Source organism: Struthio camelus, chromosome 22 (genome assembly GCF_040807025.1).
Source record: "Struthio camelus isolate bStrCam1 chromosome 22, bStrCam1.hap1, whole genome shotgun sequence".
Classification (NCBI taxonomy): Eukaryota; Metazoa; Chordata; class Aves; order Struthioniformes; family Struthionidae; genus Struthio; species Struthio camelus.
Window position 1 is genome coordinate 8,785,778 of NC_090963.1, and position 18,359 is coordinate 8,804,136.

At 51.9% G+C, this 18,359-nt stretch overlaps 1 protein-coding gene across 3 annotated transcripts in view; it reads right to left on the minus strand.

Annotated features, from left to right (window-relative positions):
• The window catches only part of MSANTD2 (Myb/SANT DNA binding domain containing 2), a 28,238-nt gene extending 12,196 nt beyond the window's left edge, over positions 1 to 16,042 (minus strand). For all 3 annotated transcript variants that reach the window (XM_068916760.1, XM_068916759.1, XM_068916758.1), the window contains exon 1: positions 15,533 to 16,042. In XM_068916760.1, coding sequence (XP_068772861.1) covers positions 15,533 to 16,036 — 504 coding nt within the window. In that variant the 5' untranslated portion in view covers positions 16,037 to 16,042. The remainder of the gene's footprint in view (positions 1 to 15,532) is intronic.
• Between the last annotated feature and the right edge of the window lie 2,317 nt (positions 16,043 to 18,359).

Here is an 18,359-nt window from a genome sequence, read left to right on the forward strand (position 1 = left end):
GTTTGCAGATTGGTTTACTAGAAAACATAACCTTTTTCGTATGAAGTTTATTAGACCGTCCGGGTTCTAGCTTTAACAGCAATCAAAGGCACCTCTGGAGTTCAAGAGAGGCATTGATGTGGGAAGAGCTAGTCCTGGCCCATTGCTTTCTGCAGGAGGACTACAGCTCTTCAAGGATTTATCAGGTACTTATCATGCCAAAAGAGAAAAAAAAAGGTATGTTTTTCCCCAAAGGAATCTTACGTCTCCAGAAAGCTCCAACGTACCTACTGCTCCTTATACACTGCATCAGCGGGAAAGGAATACATTTCTAACCAGTTTTCCGCGTGATATTCAGAGCCCTGGGGGCAGAAGCAACACTGCTAAGCAGCAAGTCAGTTTTACCCTGCTGTTTCAGGAAAAAAAAAAACAAAAACAAAAACAAACACACAAATAGCAACAAGCACAAGAATTATTCGGTGGTTTAAGAGGAGAACAGGAAAGCTTTCAGCTCACCCACTGTTGGGAGGCTTCAGAGAGGAGAATCTCTCTTTCGCAAGGGCAGAAAAGGGGTTTCAGAGAGCTGGGGTTAAAGTCATGGGGTCACGAGAGGCAGAGCCCAAGCGACATCCAGGCACGATGTTCTAGCAGTGCCTTTGGGAAAGGCATTTGGGCTTTCCGACAGGTCAGCTGGGCTACTAATCCCTCTGGATTTTGTCTCGTGTACCTCTCCGGATAAATGGCTAGAGTCCTCTTTGAGCAGGCAGCAGTGAATTTGAAGTTTCTACTGTCTCTGCTGCCAGCGGGGTGGAAAGCAACTGAGCACGTGAACATGAAACAAAGGACCTGGCCACCGAAACCACTGATAATTCACCGGAGAGATGTTCAGCTCCCCAGGGCCGGAGGTACAGATACGTTTGGCTGTTAGAAGTAGACAACACAAAGCCCTTGGGAACGCAGAGGCAGTTTTAGCTGTCACGTTTCAGAGCAGAAGCGTGCTAGGCAATCGATACCCAAGTGCTCTTACTCTATTTTCTCGCCTTTAGGTTAAAATTTCACAGGGCGATATAGGCAAACTCTCGTATCATTCCCAGGCTCTCTTTTAAAAAGCCACCTGAGCCAGATTTTGAAACAAGCTTCCCAAGCCCCACATTTTTGCAGCCACCCCGGCTTATCCAGCCGAGTTAACTGCGTATTTAGAGCCTCTAACCGACCTTATTAGCAGTCGAGCTAAACAAACCGTCTCTAGCACAGTTGACCAAAAACTTCAATATTCTTGGACAAACCCTCTTGGGAACGCTCAGCATCTGCAGTCACAGGCTCTATTTTTAAGCGTGCCTTTCAAGCAGCTCTCCCTAGCAATAAAGTTATCAAATATGCCATGCTGGGCTGCAGTCTAGTCTAGTTAGCTATTCCACTCACGCTAAGAACTGGCTTATTTTGTCATGAAAATAAGTTAATCCAACACTAGTACCTGTACTAGTGATCCAATACTAGGCTTGTACTAGTCTCAGCAAAGACTAGTACAAAAATTAAAAGGAGCAATGCAAAGGGTGGGAAGATAAGAGGTCAATGCTTTTGGTGGGTAGCCCAAGAGAATACGCAAGGCTACTGCCTAGCATGATCCATTTTTACCTCCTTTTTGGCGATAGATAAGCTAAAATTTTGAGCGTTCAGCTTTCAAAAGCCCCGACGAGGAGGCTGATGGCCAAGCAGCTGGCGGCTCCTCAGCCCAGCTTCCTGGAGCACTGAGATTCCTGCTCAACTTTTCCTTCTCCAAGGCATTCTCCGGTTTCTCCGGGAGGAAGCGTTCGAGGCTGTCCCTGCCACACGTTCGCTTTTCTAAGCGACGATCGCCTCCTGCTAAGACAACTCTGTCCTGTGGATGCCCCAAGGCTTCAGCACATCAGCGGCAAAGCGGACCAGAAAGATGGTTTTGTCTCTGCAGCTGCCTGCAGCTCCTGCAGCGATTTTCATCATCGAGTCTGTGATGAGACCTAAACAATTGCTCGGACTTCAGGAAAAATCTCCTAGACATTTTATAGCACCAAACGGTTCAGGTGTCTTTCTGAGAGCTGGATACTTTGTTCACTAAGATTTAAGAATGAGTTTTTCCTTGCGCACCTCTTCTACTCTTCCTGGAGTCCAGCTCAAGTCCTGCTCCAGGGCTTTTAAAGTGGATATCCATACTTTGATGCAGATAGAGACAGGAAACAAGTACATTTAAGAGCGGTCTGTTTTCAGATACTTGATAACTGCTCAGTCCTTGCGCAGACTGGAAAAGATCACGGCTTTTGTTTATCGGTCTGCAACACTGGCTGCTCTATATGAAAACAGATTATCCTCGCTTAATTTATAATTTAAACACTCCACTGAAAGCCCAAAGGAGGAGATGGTTAAAGAGCTCAGCATGGAGATTTGCCACCTTTGGATTTTGCCACCGTTCCTACCTCACGAGCCCTGGGAGAAGCAAAGCCATACAAGAACCGATTGCCCTGCAGGAACAGCAGCACAGGGATTAGAAACTCTGGTTGGAAAAGAAGTTTTTATTTTTATATATATATATATATATATATATATATATATATATATATATATATATATATATATATATATATATATATATATATGAGGTTTTGAAAAAGGCTGCAGATGCAGCCCTCCTTTGGGCAAAAAGTACGATGAGGTAGATCCACACCACGGCAAGCTTTTTAGGTATAACCTCGGAGATGGTCCAACACAAGAAACTCCAGATCTCTGATCCAAGACATACTCTGCTCGGCTAGATGCTCAGGACTCCAGAGTCATTACCTGGCCGACATGAGCGTTCACATTAAATGGTCACATTGAGCTATTAAAGTCTGTTAAATGATAGCTGCTGGCTCAGAACAGGTCCCAACTGCACAGAGTGCCACTTAGCAGCGTTCAACTCCAAAGATGCACTTTCACTTAACAGAAGAGAGGGCTCCTTGGCTTTATGCACCAAATTAAGAAGGGCAGTATCAAATAGCTTCCTTTCTCCTTGTGCCAAGATACTGGCAAGCAGCAAGAGATGAAGCTGTGCTGAGACAAGAGAAAGGGCTTTTGAAGTCTGGAGCGGCTGTACAGCAAGTAGGGACAAACGGCATGGTGACAGCTCTTGAAATCCTCGTTCCCGCGCTGTCTGGCGCGCACAGAAATGGAATTGAATGCAGTCATCTGATACCTCTGTTCAACTTGCTAGTTTGTGAACCAACCTTTAGGTTAAAACACGCGTGAAAGGCAGGAGAAACATCAGACCCAAATGGGAAATCACCAGGACGAGCCTTGTTTCCATGGTTTATGAATCAGTTTCTCTCCAGAATAAAAGAAAAAGCACCTTAGACCCTCAAGAGAACCATATTCCTTTGCAAAAAAGATAGGCGATGACTTAAATTTGTCTCAAACAGGGCACGAGACACGAATCCCGAACTGAAGTCGTAACACTATGCCACAAAACACACGAGCAGCCTCGTGCAAACCCACCCTGAAAACTTTGCAGATGCATGCTGTAGAAGCTGCTGACGAGGCTGTGGCCGAACATCTGCCAGATCACAGCACTCGGGGATACCCCGGCCACCAAAATGAATCATCCTTTGCACCGAAGAACGGAGCCTTGATCGTATCCTGATGTGCCAGGACGCATGGGCGCTTCCTGAAGGATTTGGCTCCTGGCCCAAAGGTCTCCAGCATAAAACACGGAAAGCGATGCAAAGGTCTCGAGGGGAGAAGGGTGATGAGGGGGGAGATAGGTAAGCTGACGACCTGATCGAGATAGGAACCGGGTATCTCTTTGGACAATGACACTTGAAGAAGGCAAAGTCACCCTATAAGACACAGACAAGGGATGTCAGTCAACACAGGTAAGCCTCAGAGTTTTTAGTCACGTTAATTAAGTGGAGCTAGAACCGACCAAAAAACCACCGTGGATTTTTCACTGTTGCCAGTTTCTAAATCACTATTAAATATATATAAAAAAAAGTTCTTGTCTGAACAGCGATTATTTACAGAAGTGCTACAGCCAATTGCACAGGTCAAACCAGATGATTGTAAAGGTGCCTCTACACCCTCATGCTAAGGATGCCCGGCTCCCGTTGAAGCTCAGTTCAGCTCTCTGAACTGCCCCAGCAGATATCAAGTCTTCCGCTTTTCCTTTGCCGGCCTGGCAGAGTCCGGATACAGGCCGGACCCCACGAGCTCTGAGCTCCAAGCCTTATTGCGTTAGCAGGGATTCACATCACAGATTAACCCAAGACCGGCAGGACTTTGCCAGGGAACAACGGGGAAAGAAGTCAGTCTCAAACGAGCTGTGGCCTCGCTGGGCGAGGGAGTTATGCAGCAATATGCGGCACTGGGAGATGGTGTCTCAAAATAGCCCCCGAGAAGATACGCCGTTACCTGCTGCTATTAGAGAGTCGAGAGGATAAAATCATTCGTACCCTTCTCATGGATTTGATGCTAACTGGGCTAGTCATCTCGAGAGGAGAAATGAGCTTTCTCCAGCATCGCCTGCAGACATGCAGATGGCTGGGCACCTCGGGTCCCCCTGCGTACGAAGCTCTCGGGTCTAACACCGGAGGAAAAGAACAGAAACTCGTTAGAGCTCATTGCCTTGAGAAGGCCGATCAGTGAAACCCTCCACCTTGCCCGCACCCCCAACAGCCAAGGGCTTCGGGCTCCATAATGCGTTTAGATGGGATGGATGTGTCTTAACAGCAAAGGGCTCTGCTCACAGAGACACAAGAATGAGGTTCGACTTAGTCCAGGCGTGAACTACACCCGGCATCAACTGCCCAGGAAAGGCAGGACTGGAGTGACGTCTCCTCGGTGACAAGTCCTTAACTATAACTCTTTAAATTGTGTGCTAGCAGGAAGCCCCACCGATACCAGTGGGAAAGAAATCGCACAGAACCGCCGCAAATCCACACAGAGAAACACCTGGAGCTAGGCAGGCTCTTGCTCACTCAGGGATATCAGACTGCCCAAACTGGGGCTACGAGAAGGCTTCTTTCCCCAGGTTAGACTAGGTGCTGGTGGAGTTTTCTGCCCTTCCGCAATGGAGGACAAATTCCACTTCCAAAGTGCATCTGGGATCTCAACCCCTTATCAATGCAATGAAACCCTGAAGAATTCAACTAGTATTAAGTGCTTGCTTTCTTCATGCTTTACTTGCTAAACCCTAATAGCAGAGCTCTTAAGGACTACTGCAGCTAGTAGCAGTTTTCCCTATCTTTTGGTCAACAAAAGCATTCTTTCGTAGATTACTGAAAAAATGGCATTTAAACCCATCCTTACTTACATGAAAACAATGAAGGCTATGCTCGAGTAGATTGCGTTGCCGTCAGAAACACTCCCTTGCCTAAATCACACTCCAGGCTCTGCTCGTCCGCTGTGAATGGGACAAATATCTGTATGCCACCCATAATCCTGGCTTTCAAGAATAGTGCTAAGTACAGCAGTCTGGACCAGAAAGAGGAAAAGCACTCAAACAGGTGAGCTCTCAGCTACAAGCAAGATAAGACAGACCATAAAGGCTTACATCCCTGCTGGTTCTAGTTCTCAAACGAAGTAGCAGAGTGAGCCCAGAGGCCTCGCCAGAAGAGAGAGAAGAGCACAAACCCTCTCACTGGCGGCAGGAAAAAATGTTTCCTCTCCAAAACCAACTTCGGTCCGGAGGCAGAAAGCATCAGCGTGGGTGGCACCACACGGGAAACCACTCGGGTAGTTCAGAAAGCTTTAAAAAAAAAAAAAAAAAAAAAAATTGTCAGACTCAAATTGTCAGCGTATAATTGCCCACTGTGAGGCTGGGGTCTCTGGAATACAGCCCATGCCAAACCAGAGTCCAACCTCGCTGCTGTTACGGGATCCGGGAAGTTAGCCAACACTTTGGGAAGCTGCTGACAGACAAGAGATCAGCGCTTGTGCTTTAGCTGCATAAAGAAAACGTTATCAGCGGAGAGTAATATCTAAATCCAGGCCGACGGAAAAAGCTGGGAACGAAACGCTGGGAGTTACTGAAACTCCCGTCTTCACCAGAAACAACAGTCAAAATAAGGGACAGCAAGTGGTAAGACCGCAGTGGCCCAGTGTCATCTGTTTAGCCCCCAAATTTACACATTTAGCAGGATGAAGTGTAGCCTAGGAGAGTAATGAAGGTGAATCTACTCCCGTAGAAGTACTCAAAGCTGTATGCTTTCATAGCAGCTTCACTTTGCTCAGCGTTTCAGGTGTATTCAATTACTTCTAAAAGAGATAAAAGTCACCATCAAGCATCTAACAACTACTACAGCATTGTCACGGAAGAGTCCTGGTGGCATCAAAGCAGTCTCTAGAATACAAAGGCCAATGGGACACCCAAAATTTCAGCCTGCTTTTGTATGTTGGCTAAGGGCAAACGATAAAAAGAAGAAGGTAGTTTCTAATGCCTTTCAAAGTCCTCTGTAGTCTACGGCAGAGGAGCAAGATGCAGAAAAACTGCAGATTTAATGTTCACAAAGGTGACTCGCCACCTGCTCAGAGAGACATCATACACAAGCTGTTTTTAAATGACACATGCTATTTGTGCTGCGCAGTTTAGCACTTCTGTAACCTACAGGAGAAGCAGCAAGTTACCTTTGGCTGACCAAACTTGGAGCACATCTGCATGATAAAGCTGCCACCAAAGGGCTGCGGGCAGAGCTGCCCTCCAGAGAAAACAGCTGATTGCAGTCTGTGCTGCTAAACTACCTCCCTGAGCGGCTCATGCAGGCTGCTGAAAGCACCCTGCCAGCGGAGCTGCTTCTGTGCTCAACTTCTGCCAGCTTTGCTACAGTCACCGATTTTCTTTCTCCGGACGCTTTTCGCTCACCCACTTCTGTTGGCCAAGTTCTGTGCCGTGAACCAAGCTGCAAAGGTGATATAGCACCTGCGAGATTTTAAAAGCTTCGGGGGAAAAGATAAGGTTAGTGAGTTTGACCCTCTACAATGAGTTCTTGGACTGCAGTGATTTCTACCTCAACGGGACAACCTCCCGCCTCACTCCCAGGCTGCTTACAGATAACAGATGAATGGTTTTAGGGAGGACAGAGTTTACATCCCAGTACTGATATTGGTCAGAGGCCACACGGCTCCCTCCCTCAATGGGTCCCTGCACCCATGACAGTCATTTTGCACCCATGCAACAAGCAGCAGATGACCCAAGAGCGCCAGAACGACCACGTGCAGGTGGACCAGAGCGCTATAAACTTGCAATAACGCCACAGGAGCTACTGGGCAGTAAAGACGCTTGTCCTGCACGTGCAAAGCGTGCCAGATGCAGAAGAGCACGACACGGCTCTGCAAGGACACCCCAGCAAGCGGCCTGGCCGGCCAAAGCGAGCGGATGCAGCTGCTCTCAGAGAGGGTTCGCTCCACGTGACGCCCACTTCACTGATCTCCCAGCAATGCTCTGCCACTGGAGCTCCATGATACGTCCAAGAAGGAGTAAGAAAAATAAACCTCTTCTTTGTCATGGAAGAGTTTATTTTTTCCGGCCTATAAATGTCAACAGAAGGTTGCTCCCACCTACTGAGGCCTGTGAGATTCTCCAGCAAGTAGTTAGCTATCGGAGACGATGCAGCACAGGAACTGCAAGAAATGACCCAGCCTGGAAAACCTACGGCATTTGAACCTATTCAAGTCAAAGAAAGAGCAAGAGGTAACTCAAACCCGCCGCCCATGAATATCTCAGCGGGTGGAGCAACTGGGACAAGGATCTCTGTCTGAGATAACAGGAGAGGAGGTACCGCATGCAAGGCAAAGATAAAATGCATCCGAAAAATAGAAGGCAAAGCTTTTTTTTTTTTTTTTTTTTTTTTTTAAAGGTGATTAGCAGCCGGATAGGCTGCTGCTAAACGTACTGATACACCATCATGTGAAGTCTTCAAATTAAAAGACAGCTCGGTGCTTAAAAGTTACTGGACCCGACAGTCAACTTCCGGATGAAATTCAATCACTTGGGTTAGACAGGAGGTCAAACTGGATAGAAGCAATCGGCCCTTCTGACACAGTCTAGTTGGCATAGTTTTCCCTTCTTTAACAACCACTTCTTACTAGAAAGGTTTAAAAATAGATTGTTTACATCATAAAGCACCTAAAACCACAGGCACATTAAAAATAAGCCCCTGTGGTCATCATCGTTTTACATATAGCTTAAAGCAAGAGAACTTGAAGAGTTGATATTCAAGCATAATTTTTCACTCCTCCCTGTTTAATGTGGGCTAGCGGCATTCGCTTCTCCCCTTTGTGTCTCCGTGCACTATGTGAAGGGGTTTAGCTAGTGTCTTTAAGGTGGTTTTTTTCTTCTTTGCAATGTAATCTACATACTTAGCACACAACCACAAAAATCCGCATAGAGTAACCTGTCAGAGGCGAGGTCGAGCTCGCTATGTTCAGAAATTCAAATACTAGCGCTTGCGACCAGCAGCAGAAACCAAGAATTGTCGCAACTGAGAGTTAGATGCTCGATCTGCTCCTTAAATAAACGGCTTAGCCCTGACTACGGAGAGAGGCAAATAAGTTTCAGGGGCTCCATCTCACATGCACACATAAAAGCAGAACCCACGTTTTCCACAGTTTTACATGGCAGCTGAAGAAACGACACGTTAAAAAAGCCTCTGAATTCATTTTACCATTCTCTTGCCGCTCAGCTCCAACTTTTAAGGAGTGCTTCCTCTTCACTTGAAAAAGGGATCACTCGTTGCAATTACCGCCAGTGAATTTCTAGCACTGAAATAGTCTCGCGGCTCAGCGAAACAAAGCGCTGTCAGGAGAACAAGCCTTTGATTTCACCTTTGATGAAGAAAGAGGCATGCGACAGAGGAAGAAATGCTTTCTGCAGATTTAAAAAAAGGCATCAGATTAGCTATTGAAAAACAACTGCAGCAAGGAGTGTTCAAGAACACTCCTTTAAATAAATAAATAAATAAAACCCCTTTACGGCCTGAAAATTACCCTCGACTTGCCCAGCGCTCGTCATGCCGTGATGTCTGTAAAGCCTGAGCTCATCGGCACTTTCCCAGAGCGTCCACCTCAACCTGCCATTTCAGCCACGTTTAAAGGCTGGAAGAGGATGAAAGGATGATGTATAAGTATATTAGCTGATTAAAAGCAATCTCAAGGAATCTGGGAATCTCAGCTTTTGGCCTTCAGACAGCAACTTCTCTGCAAAGAGCACTAGCAATAGCTCATGTTTCTACGGTTAAAAGTCTCTCCCCTTTGCAGCTCTAGTTAGCAGCTAACCTCCCGCTCTCTAGCTGAAGCGATAATAGAAGGGGTTTTGCGAAATATTCCATCACTTGCCCTAAAATTAATAGCACTGATGTTAAAACTCAGAGCAGAAGGCTATCTGCACCTTACTGCGCGGGGGTAACTGGTCTCAGGACGTATAAACTGCTGTGCCAGGCTAATTCCCCAATTATAATTTCCAACTACGAACGCACTTTGCAAAAAGTAGCAGGGCTGGACAAAAAGCACACACGCTTTAGTAAACAGTTCTTTTAACGAGCGCTATGAGACCACAGTCATAGGAACAGGCAGGGTATGTTACTAAACAAAAAATGATTAAGGATACAGCCTGAAGTGCCAGGACGAGGAAGCTACAGAGCAAAAGGCAGCTTCTGGGAACCCGACAGGCCAAAATCGAGACGTTTCAAATCTTCCGTAGTTCTTGATTAAACTAATTTATCCAGAGACCTCTGATCAAGCAAGTCAGGCTCAAGATCTATTTCTGAAGGAATAAACTAGAAATAGCTGTTGGAGCTGTTACGTGTGAATCCCTAAATTTGAAACAGACCCTCCGGAGCGGCTAAGCTGAACAGCGGTCTTGTTTCCAGATTGCAGGCCAGCCCTGCTTATGTGCAGAAAAGCACACGCAGATGTTAAGAGACAGACAAAATCTGAACTGGGACCTTCCTTTACATCCTGTTTGAATTAGGAGAGAATGCATATATTTGATATAACCAAAGAATCGGAAAACGTTGCTCTTCGGAGTTGACTTTTTCCTTTTCAACTCATTTCTAACTCACTCTTCAAGTTTGGCAGAGGCCGGGGAATTCAGGCACCTCGAAGAACGCCAATATTTAGCTCCTATCAAAAAGATATTTATAGAATATATTGGATTCAACAGATTTTAAGTGCGATTTAGACTTATAAGACATCAGCAAATCCTTACACCACCGTCCCTTGATGCGCGTTACGTCAAAGTAGCGTATAAAAAGCATAGAAACATGGAACACGACGGCTGCAGTTGACAATATATGGAAGGAGGCAGCTCATCATGGGCCGTCCCCCCGGCTCCACTTTTAGCTCAGGTGACTGATAGCGGGAGACCACGAATCGCCTGTGACCTGCCCTTGTTCCAATAGGGTGCCAAGTTTTTCTACTCTATCTGAAGGGATTCAAATATTGGCCTTTCCACATCCAGAAGTGATTTTCATTTACAGCTGAGCATGAAAGTCGAGCAGCCATTTCTGCCTGGATTTCCACCAAAAAGAAAAAAAAAAAGAAAAAAAAGAATGGGGATTTTAGGATTGGCAGCAGCTACTGCAGCTATCTCAATAATTCCTGTAACAAGGTCAACTCTTGGCTCTGTTGAAACCCCCAGCTTTCAACGAGCGCTCATTTCACACCGATTCGCGGCAAAAAGCCCGCTGCGAGCCTGAACGCTTTGGAAAAGCTGTGGCGGTGACAGCATTGCTGTGCCTCCAGATGACTGTGCCAAAGACCCTCATAACAGCAGGGATCCAGGATACGCAAAAGCTCAGGCAACAGCATGACCTCACTGTTGGGCGTGCGGTACCACCGCAAGCCCCGTTACTGGGACGCGCACAAGACGCAAAGAAACCCGCTGCGAAGAGTCAAATCTTCACAATCGAGCGGGAAGCAGCCGAATCAGTGTTGGACGCCGCTAACGTTGCACTGCTGTTCTTCACCTGGTCGCTCTGGCAAAAAGCCCAAGGACGGGCCAAGCCATGAACGAGAATATTTGGGACAGGCTAATGCGCCGATGGGAAACAGACAGAACGCTTTAAATCGAACCTTTTAATCTCGACGCTAAGGCGTGTGTTATTTAAGAACAGTCGACACAAATGTACCGTGTGCTGGTCTAGAAAGGTCTGCAGACAAATATCTAACAGATCTGTTGAGATGCTCTTGAAGCTATTGCAACAATGATAAGTATAAGCCCTGTAGTCTTTTGCTCCTTCTAAACTGTTTGATGTGCACAATTTACGTGATTTTCCCCCCCTCAAGATCTAACACTTTTTTGACAAAGACCTGTTCAAACTTTTTTTCCTTAATGGAAAGGAAGAAAAACACCTCCCCTGCAATAAGCTCATAAATCATTGGGAAGAAGGGATCTTACAGCAGACACTAAAATGATTTCCCTGGCCTGAGAGCACTTCTTCAGCTGCCACAAGCAGCTCCAACTAAAAGCCTTGTCCAAACCCAAACAGCCAGTTCCAGGCTGCTCTAAAAGGGAGATTTTTTTTCCCCTTAAAAACCTGCTCAGTACCCTACAAAATATTAAGTTTCAAAGCTTGAAACAACTGCAGCCAAAACCAGGGTAGTAGTCCTCCACTGTCGTTGCACTAACTCCCACAACAACCAGAAACATCAGAGTCTTGTGGACAAGCAAAGCTGCCTTAAGTCATTTTTCCACCATGTGTCGGATTAGCAAAACCCAAAGCGTACAAGTTTCCTGGAAAAAGAATTGATTTAAGCAACAATACCTTGAGTGGTGCTCAGAAAAAAAGGGACTTGAAGAGCTTTTCCAATGTATCAAGCGCCTGCTTACAAGCAGCATCTCTTTCAAAAATATTTTGATGCATTTTAAGTGTTCTGGAAAACAAATCGCTGAGTTGAGTGGCACATACACAGAGTCAAAGAGAAGATAGAAGAAAATATATTAAGAAATTAAGACTGAGCTTCCGTCTATAGGAAGGGTTTGCTTGGTTTTTACCACCTACTTTATTTCCAGAAATGAAGGCTATTCTAATCAACAGAGATTGAAGGGTGAGCATCTTACTGGTAGGATGCTCAGCAAGATATTTAACTGCCTACAGGACATACTGCTTTATAGGAACACTGCAGAGTCCCCTCAACAAGAGCTTATTTCACATATTTTGCAAATCAGAGATAGCCTCTATATATACACCCGGAGAACCGATTAGCACAGCTATATTTAATGGATGAAAAGGGGTGCAGAGAAGCAAACAGCCTTGCTGATCTCTAGCAATAACAAGAGATAACAAGACGTTACTTTTTTATTGATCAAATTTTAAGCGACTGCCCGGGAAACCTAATGGGTCATGAAAGGGAAAATAAATGCTCTGAGTTCCCCCAAGGCTTTTAATTCACCCTTCTCAGTTTCATTCACATTTATAAACCGAAACCCATAGCAATTCCTAGGCGCCTGCTGCTGGACTGCTGACAATCCCAGAGCGTTGGCGCCTGCCCAGCGCTCACATGCTGCCCGCTAGCCCTTACTGTCCCATCAGAGTGCTCCTCCAAACAGCTCTCTTTGCCTCTCCTTGTAAAAGCAGGGTAGACGGAGCAGCTACTGTTAAAATAAACCCCACATCCAACCTTTGCCTTCTCCCTAGAGAGCGATGCAATTGGGAAGACACAACTCTTTAAAACCAACCGCCAGAGGAAACACATCCAATTGCACTGTTTAACACACTTCAATTATTAAACAGGCTTCTAAGATCGCAGCACGCTCTGCCATGACCCAAGAGAAGATGTTTTACCCTGTAAGGCAACTCCAATGCAAAGGATGGAGCTGCGAGCTCAATAGCGTGAAGCCAAACCACACCTCATTCCTGCAGCAGTTGGAAACCCTCTTTTCAGCAGGGGGGCTTCAGGAAGCTGTCAGTGCCACCATGCTCAAGGCCTAAAGATGCTGGAGGACAAGCAAGGGGACTGAGGCAGCTGATCCTGAGCGGTGGCACTACCACACTGCAGTCCAAAAGATGCCACTGGAGGCTACGCACGTGAGGGGAGCTGCACGGCTAAACCCAAAGGACCTAGTGCCTGCCATGCTCAGGGCCAAAGGATGCTCCTGGAGACAACCTGTGCAAGGCCACGGGACAGCTGAACCCACAGGACACAGCACCCAGCACGCTCAGGGCAAAGGATGCTGCCGGTGGCTGCCTGTGGGCAGGGGCCCCAGAGGGCCGAGCCCAGGGAACATAGTACACCTGCACCCAGGGCCAAAGATGCTAATGGCAGTTGCCCATGTACAGGGGACCCAGAGGGCCGAGCCCAGGGGACACAGCACACCCACACCCAGGGCTGAAAGATGCTAGTGGCAGCTGCCTACGTGCAGAGGACCTGTTGGGCCGAGCCCAGGGGACACGCTACACCCACACTCATGGCCAAAGGATGCTAGCAGAAGCTGCCCGTGTACAGGGGACCCAGAGGGCCGAGCCCAGGGGACACGGTACACCCGCACCAAGGGCCAAAGGATGCTAGCGGCAGCTGGCCGTGCGCAGGGGCCCTGTTGGGCCGAACCCAGGGGATATGGCATGCCCGCTCCCAGGGCCAAAGGATGCTAGCGGCAGCTGGCCGTGTGCAGGGGCTCCGTTGGGCTGAACTCAGGGGACATGGCACACCTGCTCCCAGGGCTGAAGGAAGCCGCCGGCGGCTGCCCGAGGACGGGGGAACCTGGTACACCCGCACCCAGGGCCGAAGGATGCTAGCGGCAGCTGCCTGTGTGCAGGGGCCCCGTTGGGCTGAGCCCAGGGGACATCATACACCCGCACCCAGGGCCGAAGGATGCTAGCGGCAGCTGCCCGTGTGCAGGGGCCCCGCTGGGCCGAGCTCAGGGGACATCATACACCCGCACCCAGGGCCGAAGGATGCTAGCGGCAGCTGCCCGTGTGCAGGGGCCCCGCTGGGCCGAGCCCAGGGGACATCATACACTCGCACCCAGGGCCGAAGGATGCTAGCGGCAGCTGCCCGTGTGCAGGGGCCCCGCTGGGCCGAGCCCAGGGGACATCATACACCCGCACCCAGGGCCAAAGGATGCTAGCGGCAGCTGCCCGTGCGCAGGGGCCCCGTTGGGCTGAGCTCAGGGGACATCATACACTCGCACCCAGGGCCAAAGGATGCTAGCGGCAGCTGCCCGTGTGCAGGGGCCCCGTTGGGCCGAGCCCAGGGGACATCATACACCCGCTCCCAGGGCCAAAGGATGCTAGCGGCAGCTGCCCGTGTGCAGGGGCCCCGTTGGGCCGAGCCCAGGGGACATCATACACCCGCTCCCAGGGCCAAAGGATGCTAGCGGCAGCTGCCCGTGTGCAGGGGCCCCGTTGGGCCGAGCCCAGGGGACATCATACACCCGCACCCAGGGCCAAAGGATGCTAGCGGCAGCTGCCCGTGCGCAGGGGCCCCGTTGGGCCGAGCCCAGGGGACATCATACACCCGCACCCAGGGCCGAAGGATGCTAGCGGCAGCTGCCCGTGCGCAGGGGCCCTGTTTGGCTGAGCTCAGGGGACATCATACACCCGCACCCAGGGCCGAAGGATGCTAGCAGCAGCTGCCCGTGCGCAGGGGCCCCGTTGGGCTGAGCTCAGGGGACATCATACACCCGCACCCAGGGCCAAAGGATGCTAGCGGCAGCTGCCCGTGCGCAGGGGCCCTGTTGGGCCGAGCTCAGGGGACATCATACACCCGCACCCAGGGCCGAAGGATGCTAGCGGCAGCTGCCCGTGTGCAGGGGCCCCGTTGGGCTGAGCCCAGGGGACATCATACACCCGCACCCAGGGCCGAAGGATGCTAGCGGCAGCTGCCCGTGCGCAGGGGCCCTGTTGGGCTGAGCTCAGGGGACATCATACACCCGCACCCAGGGCCGAAGGATGCTAGCGGCAGCTGGCCGTGCGCAGGGGCCCTGTTGGGCCGAACCCAGGGGATATGGCATGCCCGCTCCCAGGGCCAAAGGATGCTAGCGGCAGCTGGCCGTGTGCAGGGGCCCTGTTGGGCTGAGCCCAGGGGACATCATACACCCGCTCCCAGGGCCAAAGGATGCTAGCGGCAGCTGCCCGTGCGCAGGGGCCCCGTTGGGCTGAGCTCAGGGGACATCATACACCCGCACCCAGGGCCGAAGGATGCTAGCGGCAGCTGCCCGTGCGCAGGGGCCCCGTTGGGCTGAGCTCAGGGGACATCATACACCCGCACCCAGGGCCGAAGGATGCTAGCGGCAGCTGCCCGTGCGCAGGGGCCCCGTTGGGCTGAGCTCAGGGGACAACATACACCCGCACCCAGGGCCAAAGGATGCTAGCGGCAGCTGCCCGTGCGCAGGGGCCCCGTTGGGCTGAGCCCAGGGGACATCATACACCCGCACCCAGGGCCGAAGGATGCTAGCGGCAGCTGCCCGTGCACAGGGGCCCCGCTGGGCCGAGCCCCGGGACGTGGCACGCCCGCTCCCAGGGCCGAAGGAAGCCACCGGCGGCTGCCCGAGGGCGGGGGCCCCGCAGGGCCGAGCCCCGGGGCGGCGGCGAGGGCGAGGGCCGGGGGGTACCTTGATGCGCTCCCGGCACTGCGAGGGCGTGCGCTCGTAGCCCAGCTCGGCCAGGGCGCGGGAGACGCGCTCGTACATGGCGGGCCCGGGGGCCTTGCTGCCGAAGACGGTGCCGGCGCCCTCCAGCTGCTGGTACCGCGCCTCCACCAGCCGCTCGTTGCCCCACACGGCGATGAGCGCGTTGGTCTCCGCCGGCGTCCACGACATGCCGCGGCAGGCGGCGGCGGCGGCAGCGGCGGCGGCGCCGCCCGGCGAGAAGGAGACGGAGGGCGAGGCCCCGCCGCGGCCCCCCGCGCCGCCGCCGCCCCCCAGCCCGGCCGCGCCGGCCGCCGGCCCCGGGCCCGGGCCGAGCGGGGAGGCGCCGCTGGGGGTGGACGGGTCCGAGAGGCTGGGGTTGCCGTCGCTCAGCGCCCCCGGCGAGCCCGGCGACAGCACCTCCATCTTGGGGATCTTCAGCGGCGACTCGGCGGCCGGGAGCTGCGAGGAGCCGCAGGACGCCGCCATATTGGAGCTGCCGGACCGAGCGGGCGGAAGTGACGCGCGGCTCCCCCCCACCCCGGGAGGGACTTCCGGCAGCCCCGAGGCGCAGGGGAGGGGGGGCGCCCCGCGCGCGCGGAGCACGTGCCGCCGCCGGCAGGGGGCGGGGCCGCGCGGAGTGGGCGGGGGCAAGGGGGCGGGGCCGGGCCATGGGGGCGGGGCCAGCGGGCCAGCGGGCGGGGCCGAGCTTCACGCAAAGGGGTGTGGCCGCGCGAAGGTGGGCGTGGTCGGGGTTTGGGGCGGGGCTTGGATCAAGGGGGCGTGGCCAAGGCTGCAGAGGGGCGCGGGGCAGGAGCCAGCGGCTGAGCTCATGGGACTAAGCTACACGGAGGGGGCGTGGCTCCGGGGGAGGGGGCACCAGGCTGGGACGCAGACCCTGTAGAGCCCATAGGGACAGGGAGCTTATAGACCCCATCGAGACAAAGACCCTGTAGGGACAGAGACCCCACACGGGGACGGAGACCCCACAGACTCTACGGGACATGGGCCCCGTAGGGACAGAGACCCCACGGATCCTATAGGGACACGGGCGCCACGGAGGGAGACTCCGTCAGACCCCACAGAGACAGACCCTGTAGATCCTGTAGGGACGTGGACTCAACAAGGAGACATCTCATAGACCCCACAGAGACAGAGGCCCCATAGGGACGCAGACCCTGTAGATCCTATAGGGACACGGACCCTATAGGGATGAAGACATCCCATAGACCCCATAGGGACAGAAACCCTGCAGGCCCAATAGGGATGTGGGCCTTGTAGATCCTATAGCTATAGGGACATGGGACTCATAGGGATAGAGACCTTACGGACTCCATAGCGACACAGACCTCATAGACCCTTTAGGGACATGGGCCCCATAGGGACAGAGACCCCACGGATCCTATAGGGATATGGACGCCTCAGGGAGAGACTCTGTCAGACCCCACAGAGACAGAGGCCCCATAGGGACGCAGATCCTGTAGATTCTGTAGGTATGTGGACCCCATAAGGAGACACCCCACAGACCCCATAGGGACAGAGACTGCATAGGGATATAGACTCTGTAGACCCGATAGGGACACGGACCCCATAGGGACAGAAACCCTGCAGGCCCCATATGGGTGTAGACCCCATAGACTCCCTAGGGATATAGACCCTGTAGATCCTACAGGGACATGGACCCCATAGGGATGAAGACCTCATAGAGACACTACAGGCTTCATAGGGATGTGGGCCCTGTAGACTGTATAAGGAGAGAGACCCCATAGGGGTGTAGACCCCATAGACCCCATAGGGATGTAGACCCTGTAGGCCCTGTAGATCCTATAGCTATAGGGACATGGGACTCATAGGGACAGAGACCCCATGGATCCTATAGGGATACGGACGCCTCAGGGAGAGACTCTGTCAGACCCCACAGAGACAGAGGCCCCATAGGGACGCAGACCCTGTAGACCCCACAGGGATGTGGACCCCATAAGGAGACACCCCATAGACCCCATAGGGACATAGCCTGCATAGGGGTATAGACCTCATAGACCCTATAGGAACATAGACCCCATAGGGATGAAGACGCCCCATAGACTTCGTAGGGATATAGACCTTGTAGGCCCCATAGGGACGTGGGCCTTGTAGATCCTATAGGGACATGGCACTTATAGGGACACAGACCCCATAGACCCTACGGGGACGTGGACGCCACAGGGAGAGACCCTGTAGACTCCATAGGGACAGAGAACCTGTAGACCCCAGAGGAACATGGACCCCACAGGGGTGTAGACGACCCCATAGACCCCATAGGGCTACAGACCCTATAGACCCTATGGGGACATGGAGCCCATAGCAATGAAAACCTCATAGATAGACCCTATAGGGACAGAGACCCTGTAGGCCCCACAGGGATGTGGGCCCTGCAGACCCTCCAGGAATATGGGCCCCATAGGGACAGGGACCCCGTAGGGATATAGACCCCATAGACCCTATAGGATCATGGACTGCCCAGGCACCCTGTAGCCCCTATAGGGCCATGGGCCCTATAGACCCTGCAGTGCCGCCCTAGGAAGTGCCCCAAATCTGCAGTGTCCCCTCCCACTTCGTACCAACCACCCCAGATCCCTAACGACACCCGCAAATCGTTAGTAACAACCCCGAATCCCTAGTGACATTCCTTCAGCCGCAGCAACCCCAAATCCTTAATGATAACCCCAAATTTGTAACAACCCCAAGTCCACGGCACCCTCAGATCCCTAAGGACACCCCAACCCCTCAGAACAACCCCCTAACAACACCCCCAGATCTGTAACAGCTCCAC